This window comes from Fukomys damarensis, unplaced genomic scaffold, assembly GCF_012274545.1.
Source record: "Fukomys damarensis isolate Sample0158 unplaced genomic scaffold, DMR_v1.0_HiC HiC_scaffold_15, whole genome shotgun sequence".
Lineage (NCBI taxonomy): Eukaryota > Metazoa > Chordata > Mammalia > Rodentia > Bathyergidae > Fukomys > Fukomys damarensis.
The window spans coordinates 22,585,102-22,593,453 of record NW_022900927.1 but is presented as its reverse complement, the minus strand read 5'-3'; the positions used below and the strand labels follow the sequence as shown (position 1 = coordinate 22,593,453).

Here is an 8,352-nt window from a genome sequence, read left to right as displayed (position 1 = left end):
GGGCGGAGCTGCGGGGAGAGTGGATTTAGAGCCGGCCGGCGGGGTGGAGCAGGGTGGAGTCCAGGCGGGTGGGCACGCTCTACACCTAGGGCCGGGAAACTGGGAGCGCAGCCTTCGATCCCTGGATCTGCTGGCCCGACCGGCCCTGCCGGTCCTATCGTCCTCCAGTACTAGCACAGGGAGGGGCTGAGCGACGTGGAAAGTCAGGGAAGGGTGCTGGGGAGCGGGAGCTAACTGGACAGACTGGTGAACTGGGCGGCCAGTAGCCTCCCAGTGTGGAGTGCAAACTTCCACTGAAGTAACTGTAGTTATTCAGCAGGAAGCTTTGATGGGGCACCTAAGGGCGGTATTCGGAAGGAACGATTTGATCACTCTTAAGAGAAAAGTTCTGGACTGATTTGAGGTTTCAGTACTTGTTCTGTGAAGGAGAAAGCATATACAAAGGACTTTTCTGCCAGATGTGGTGATTCACACTTGAAGTAGGAGAATCACCACAGTTCGTAAGAGTTCAAGTGAGACCCTACCTCAGAAAACAAACAAAAAACCTTTTCTAATCTCCCCAAGCCTGCTTTGTTGTTGCCCTGTAGCGATTACTAGTTAAACCTTCAAATAAAAAGGACTATGCTGTGCTAGTTTGTTTGGTTTTTGGAGACAGGGTCCTCTTTTTTTGGTACTGGGGATCGAACTCGGGACCTTGCGCTTGCAAGGTAGGAGGCTGAACCACTGAGCTAAATCCCCAGCCCAAAATTTTTCAAAGGTTACAGATGTCACAGATTTTTTTTTTTTTTTTTTTTTTTTGTACTGGTACCCGGGATTGGATTTGGGATCTTACGCTTTTGAGGCAGGTGGTGGAAACACTGAGCTAAAGCCCTAGTCCTTGTTTGGTTCTTCAAAAAGCATCTATGTAGCCCAGGCTGGCCCCAAACATAGCCTCCTACCTCAGCCTCTTAAGTGCTAGAGTTAAAGGTGTCCACCACTATGTCAGTCTACTATGTTTGCTTTAAAAGAATAAAAATGAAATTAGGCCCAGAGAAAGCTAGATGGGCTGATAGGAATGTCAGGAAATAGAAGGGTACCTTATCCACTGCTGAGAAGCTGAGAAAAGGGTTGGGTGGTCTCTTATCATAAACAACTTTCACTTGACAGGAAGCTGAAAAACTGGCATTTTTATTCAGACATGTATAAAAACAAAAAATTAACAATACACTTCCCTCTAGTTTCCATCCAAGAGAATAAGAGGTCTGAAGATGGGTCCTCTTTCTAACCCAACTAGAAGCTTCTCACTTTTTGGATGAGAGTACAGTAACTTCTAAAAGTGGGTCTTTGGGACTTTTGTAAATCTATAAGAAGTGGAGATCATCAATAGCACACAAGCTGTGGTTAACACAAAGATGTCCAATTTTTTTGTTTTTTGGGGTACAGGGGTAGAACTCAGGACCTTGCACTTGCAAGGCAAGTGGTTGCACCACTGAGCTAAATCCCCGGCCCTCTGGTTATTTTCTTCTGACCAATCCTCCACTACTTCCTGAGAGAAGTCTAGGTGTAAGAGGATGTGGCTGCTGGAGTTCAACTTGATTCAGTGCAAAAACAAGAAAATGTCCCTTACATGATCTCTGACTTGCATCACTTTTCCTTTTTTTTTGGGATGGGGTCTCACTATGTAGTTGAGACTGACCTGGAACTATGTAGCCCAGGCTGGTCTGGAACTCACAGATCCTCCTGCCTCAGCCTCCCAAGTGCTGGGATTACAGGCGTGGGCCACCACACCCAGCCTACCACTTTTTCTTGAAGAAAGAGAATATGCATTGGAATTGGGAAATTTTGAATCCTAGACCTAATTTCTTCAGGCTTAGTCACCCCTCCCCATGATTTGCTGTCTGCAGTTTGAGTTACTTGAGGAGCCACAGTCTGAAAATATTAAAATGAAAAATTCCAGAAATAAACAATTCAGTTTAAGTTGCATTTTCTGAATAGCATGCTGAATTTGCACACCACCTGGTTCTGTCCTCTCAGGGAAATTAACCCTTTGCCCAGTGTATTCATCTGCCCATTAGTAGCAGTCTCAATTATCAGACTGTTGCACAGTGCTTGTGTCCTTATTTTACTTAATAATGGCCACACGGTGCAAGAGTTGTGATGCTGGCAATTCAGACACGTGAAAGAGAAACTGTAATGGACTTCCTTTAAGTGAAAAAGTGACAGTTCTCAATAAAGAAAAAAAATCCTATGCTGATGTTGCTAACATCTATGACAAGAACAGATCTGTCTGTGAAAATGGAAATAGGTGTCAGTCCTAGTTTTGTTGTTGCTTTTCAAACTGCAAAAGTTATGGGCACAATGCATAATACTTCACTGAAGGAAAGGGCATTATACATTTCAGTAATATCCCATGTCATACATTCACTGGGTATCTTGGAACACGGGATGGGGGGCACTGTCTTTGTAAAATGGGATGTCTACTTCACAAATCTGTACAGATTATAAAGGAGTGAGATAATACAGGAGAGAGTTAGCATGATGCCTAGCTCTTGGGAAATGCTCAACGTAGTATCTACTCCTAACCTCTCTCTTCCACAAAATTTATATTTTCCAGTCTTTCCAAGGGATTACAAGTCATAAGCCAAAATATGACCCCTTTCACCAGGTTTTCCCCTTCCTCCTCTTTATGACAGTATGATGGGAAACAAAGGCTCACTAGTTCCAACAGGTAAAAGCCTCAAAGAGAAAGCGATTGGCAAAATAATCCTTCATATCTCCAGGGAGTTCCTGTGAGGAAGCTGAGGAGTAGAGTTAGCAAAGCAGACAAAACCTTCTTTCCTGGGGCTGGAAAAGAGGAGTACAGTGGCTATATACTGTACAAATTTCATGTTAAAGTGTTTAAAAGCCTCCAGAGGTTGAATGGAGTTGTCTGGGATGCAAGAAATGGGGCTGAGACCTGTGAGGGAAGAGGGAGTTAGGAGTCCCCTCTATAGACACTAGCTGCCATCAAATGCTCCAAGTGTCCCAGGGAGCAGGGGTTACGTTCTCTGGGCATTAGCCTTAGGGAAAAGCCTGCTATGCCAGTAGTCAGGGTTGTCAAAGGCAGAGTCTGTGGCTTCTAAGCTTCGTAGAGTTTTGAGGCGGGCGTAGCGAACATGGGTGGCATTGTGTCCAGGCCCCTGAAAAGCTCTCATCTCTTCATAACCTTGTTCAGCTACTGGGCAGGCCCCCATGGCTGCATAATCACCCCCTGCACCACCTCCACGCTGCCGATTCATATATTCATAGTCCTCATCAGGAGTGGTGCCAGCAGAGGGCATGATGGGAACAGGATGGAGTGGGCAACTCTGTGTGCTACCCAGAGAGGCACTGAGGTCTGATCCTACATCCATGTACTCATAACCCAGCTCTTCAAGGGAACCAGGTCTAGGGGGACGAGCTGGACTATGCCTTCTCCTCCGGTTCATGTATTCATACTCCTCATCTTCTTCTTCTTCTTCTTCAGTTCCCAGGACAGAACTGAGACCCACTGAAGAAAGGGTGCCTTCCCGGGAGGAAGAAGTACCTAGAGTTGAGAAGAGAGTAAGTATGTGGAGAACATCATGGTAACAGGTAGAAGAGGTTGAGGGAAAGGTAGAAAAAATGAATAAGAAGGGATATGATCAGAGAAAAGAATTAAGAGGAGCTGGAAGAGAGGATTAGAGGAACATTCGAACAAAGCTCTTGAGGAGTCAGGCACCTTTAAGATGTGTGTCTGGCATGACGTAACCGTTGACATCCTCTTCCTCTAACCCTGGCGGGGACAGTGAGGTGACAGGGGTAAGCAGGCTGTGGCGCTGGGAATGGTAGGCACTGTCTCCACGTGGCCGTGGGCTCCGGCTCCGGCTTCTACACATCGACACCTTTTCCTGGAGCTCAGCCTCAGAGCCCATCACATGGTCCTCTGATGACTCTGATGTCAGGTGTGCCCGTGGCACTGGGTGCACAGAGACAGGCCGGGGGCACCGATCACTATCTCCACAGTCTACAGATTCCTAAGTAGGAAAATAAACAGAAAATAATAATTTTTAAAAGGGTGGGCGAGTGGGGTGGGGTCTGGGGAAGAGCTGGGGCTGGTTCAATCCCCAGAACTGGAAAAAAGAGAAAAGAAAGAAAGGGTAAGAGACATTTGTTTAGAAGGAGGGTAGGCTGTTCAATTCCTTTTTTTTGCAGGGTGCTATTAAACCTTAAAGGTTTCAGTGCTGCCACACTACCCTATCAGCACTGTCAAACCCTTAAGATTCTCTGCCACCCTGTCTTTCAGCAAACCTCACCTGGGAAGCTTCCCCAACGTTACTCTGGTTCATAGGCATGTATCCAGATGATGGACTTAACGGGCTCTGGCTCTAGGATGGAAGAAAGTAAGGAAAAGCATAAAAGGAAGGGAGAATTTACTTTCACAGTATGGGCCTTTGAGTAGCTAATCTGGGTGTCTGTAGGGCACATAAGGGCTCAGGGTACAGAGTCCTGAACAATCAGAAGGTGTCCTACCCCGCGTGGCCGAGTAAGCGTTCCAGATGGTAAACTGAGGGCAGAGCCTAGTGTAGTTGCCAGGCTGTCCTCCTCTCCCTCCAAGTCTGAGTCTAGGTCCAGTTCTGGCTCCAGCTCTACTTCTTCCAGTTCCTTATCTGTCAGAGCATGGGGCTCTGCCCCAGGAGGTATTCCAGACCCACTCTCTCTCTATAGGGGCAGATAATTGTTAAGGTAAATCTCCAGCTAAATCCTCTTTATCTCTAAATATCCTTGACAGCTTCTAGTCCTTACCTTTATGACTAGATACCTAGGTGGATCACGGGCCATCCTGGTGAACTCATTGGCTAGTTCTTTAAAGGTTGGGCGAATATTCTCATCAATCATCCAACCTGGAGATGAGATAAAGAAGTAGAGCCAGAAAAGAGATTAGAGCCATAGAGGAGGAGGGAGGGAAGTCAACCGCCCCCTCTACCCGTGGCTGGGGTCCACAGGTAACTCACACTTGACCATGACCATGTAGACATCAATGGTGCAGATCTGAGGCTGTGCCAGCCTCTCTCCCTTCTCCAACAAGTCTGGTACTTCAGCCAATCGCAGCCCAGCATAGGGCTCTGCCCCAAAGGTCATCAACTCCCAAACTGTTACACCTGGTACAGGAAGAAATGCACTAGTCAGTCCAAAAACAGTAGAGAGGAACAAGGTAAAAGGGAAGGCAGAACTCCAAGGATACAAGGATCTGAAATGCCTATAGTTCCTAAGAGAAGAGGACTCAAAAGGCTGTGGAATTGGGGCCAGTAATGATATGGAGGACACTTAGATGCACTGACCATAGCTCCAGACGTCACTCTGGTGTGTGTATTTTCCAAAGTGGATACTCTCAAGGGCCATCCACTTGATTGGAGTCTGAGGAGTAAAGATAAAGGTGCCACTTGTTGATTTCCACAAATTTTCTTAGCATTTTCAAACATTTAAGTTCTCTATCATTTTCATTGTTGCTTTCTAAACTTAAATTTCTGGCATCTCCAGCTTCCTTCCTTGAATTTACCATGAAACAACTGCATAACTCAGAGAGAGACTACCAAGTACTTCCTTATCCCCATGCTCCCTGCTCAGCCCGTGTGTCACCTTACCTTGGCTTCACTATGTAGTAGCTGCTTGTCATCGGGGGGCAGCAGGTCAGCCACACCAAAATCTGCCACTTGAACCTGACTGGGTGACTTAAGTAGCACATTTCGGGCAGCCAGGTTCCTATGCACCATACCATGCTCCTCCAGGTAGTACATACCCTGTGGTGGAGGAAGTAGTTTCAGGGTTGGGGGAGTCAGTTGTTGAGGTACAGATTCCCCTAAATCCTGAAAGAAAGCATCTCTGACTCCAGTCTTCCCACTGCTCCCCTGACTGCCCCCAGACAAGCAGTGCTTAACTCCTCCAGGCTTCTCTCACCTTGGCAATTTGTACTCCCCAGTTGAGCAGCAGCTGTGGTCCCAGTGCCCCCCGATGTTGTCTCACATGATCCAGCAGGGAACCCAGAGGCAAGTATTGAGTGACAAGCTGCAGAGATGACCCTGGGCAGAGGCCTAGCAGCCGGACGATGTGGGCATGGTCTAAGCTGCCTATGGCCAGCATATGCTATGAAACACAAGAAATGTTATCAGAGGAACAAACAGGTTCCCATATACTCAGCACATGCACACCCAGCCCAGGGCTTTCCCCAGTATTCAAGTACAGCAGCATGGCTAACACTTCCTTACTTACGTCTGTCACAGCCTGAAAACTTTGCCGACCACTCTTATCCTCAATGACTTTAATGCAGACTGGAATCTTGATGGATTCACCCTCAGGGATCCACACCCCCTGGGGAGTTTGGTGCAGGAGTAAAATGAGGGCCATTTTCCCCAGGTCATCTTTTGCCACACCTACTCTCCCTTTGCCCTAGGTCCTTTTCCACCTCCCAGACTCCCTGTGGGTCACTCACTTTGTGCACTGTTCCAAAGACACCTGAACCAAGCACTTTCAGCTTCCTCAGCTCAGTCTCTTTGAAGATTCTGGCGTAGACTTTGTTAGCCTTCTCACTAGGATCCAGAGGCTCTATGCTCTGAGGAGCAGATGGAAAAGAGGTACTCAGAAAAGTGCACATCACATCTCACTCCTACAATCTCCCCCTAGGTGGATGCCAAGGGCAACAGCAGGGTGAGGCAGGAAGAGCAATCGTCATTGGTCCTGGAAAGCCTCACAGGCATGCTGAGCAATAAGACTGCAGGACTGAGGAAGTTGTCTGTGCTCGTGAAGTCAGGAACCAAGACTGTTGGGTGTTCCTTGCTAACTAGAGTAGCAGGAGGTGGCTGGGGGACATTGGTCATGCTATCCCCTTGAGGATCTTTTACAGTGTTCTGTGCTTCGCGAAACATTTCTGCACACATGCACACATCATTCCCTTTCACCTTTCAGCCATCGTGGGGAGAATGAGTGTTTTTTCCTTTGTACAGATGCATAAAACAAGGCACAGAGAAGGAAAGTAACTTCTTCAAAGTACTGTGGCAAATTAATGGCAAAAATAAAACTAGAATTCACACCTCCCATTTCCCTAGCTGGTATTCTTTCTGGTGGACCACACTATCTTTGCAGAACTTGATCAACTCTCCAGGGAAAGCAGAGGGGAGTGATGTTCATCCCATCACTTATCCTTGGGTACAGTGGCATAGGAACCTCTCAAAATTATGCTAAATACTCACCTCACCCCGTTCCAAGTAGCGCCTCATAGCCCTTTTATTCTGAATCCGGCGCCCACGCCAATAGAGAAAAGTGCTGGCTAGGACCAGCATAATCACTGTCAATCCAACTGTCACAGCCAATGCCAGATGGGTTTTGCTATGGGATGAAGAGAGGTCCAGCATTATCGTGGGTTTACACCTTCCTCACAAAACCCTCTATACTTGCACTGGAGATACAGTGCAGATCTGGGGCAAGAAGTTAACATTCACATAGACATATACCCTTGAGCATTGAAGGGGTTAACCTAAGGCTAGGACCTCCCTGCCTTAGGCTATTACAAGTTAATATTAGGAAGGAAAGGCCAGAAACCTAGATTCTTTTTTCTCTCACCTTCCTCCAGACTGGGTCTCATTATGTTTTTCAGGCTGGCCTTGAACTCACTATGTACCCCAGGCTGGCCTTAAACTTCAAGTGATCCTTCTGCCTCAGCTTTCTGAGTGCTGAGATTATGAGTGTGAGCCACCACCCTGGGCTAGAAACCAAGATTCTTTTCTTTGGGTACTGGGCACTTAAACTTGGGACCTTGAGCTTGTGAGGCAGGCTGCAGAACCACTGAGCTAAATCCCAGGCCCTGAAACCTAGATTCTTGAGTACAGTGATAGCTAACTATGTATATGTAAAAGGCCAGAACCAGACACAGCTACGCTTCCCCTCTTAACCAGCCCGTCTCTAACTTCTCACCTATATATCCCCAGCTTCCAGAATCTCCCAGCTCACCATACCTGATTAGTACCAGTGGTTGGCCCAGACAGTCTTGTAGCTCTGGTCCCTTACACCTAGAGTAGAAAGTCACTCCCTTATATGGATGCTTGGAGAACAGAGGTTCAAATCCAGCAGTCTCAACATACAAAAGTTGGTTTCAGGACCTACCAGGGCATCCCACCCTGAAGCCCAAAGCTGTCCCAAGACAGGACTTTCATCTCCAGCTCACCAGCCTTCCCTTGAGCCCTTCTTCAGCAAAATTCCCGAGCTGAGATTGTTCCAATCCCCCAAAACTATGGTGTTATTTTTTTGTGCTGTCATTGAGTTCCCTTCCTCCAACCATGTATTGTACAGCTGGGATTTTTTTTTTTTTTTTTTTTTTTTTTT

At 47.0% G+C, this 8,352-nt stretch overlaps 1 protein-coding gene across 1 annotated transcript in view; it reads right to left on the bottom strand.

The window, feature by feature from the left end:
* Positions 1–1,700: 1,700 nt before the first annotated feature.
* Positions 1,701–8,352, bottom strand: part of Erbb3 (erb-b2 receptor tyrosine kinase 3) — a 17,089-nt gene continuing 10,437 nt past the window's right edge. Inside the window, exons 16-28 of the mRNA XM_010644715.3 lie at positions 7,986–8,039; positions 7,224–7,359; positions 6,467–6,586; positions 6,247–6,345; positions 5,935–6,120; positions 5,622–5,777; positions 5,319–5,394; positions 4,992–5,138; positions 4,783–4,880; positions 4,510–4,698; positions 4,293–4,364; positions 3,719–4,013; positions 1,701–3,544 (exon numbers count right to left, since the gene is read on the bottom strand). Of these exons, the coding sequence (XP_010643017.2) occupies positions 3,018–3,544; positions 3,719–4,013; positions 4,293–4,364; positions 4,510–4,698; positions 4,783–4,880; positions 4,992–5,138; positions 5,319–5,394; positions 5,622–5,777; positions 5,935–6,120; positions 6,247–6,345; positions 6,467–6,586; positions 7,224–7,359; positions 7,986–8,039 (2,155 nt within the window). The 3' untranslated portion in view covers positions 1,701–3,017. The remainder of the gene's footprint in view (positions 3,545–3,718; positions 4,014–4,292; positions 4,365–4,509; positions 4,699–4,782; positions 4,881–4,991; positions 5,139–5,318; positions 5,395–5,621; positions 5,778–5,934; positions 6,121–6,246; positions 6,346–6,466; positions 6,587–7,223; positions 7,360–7,985; positions 8,040–8,352) is intronic.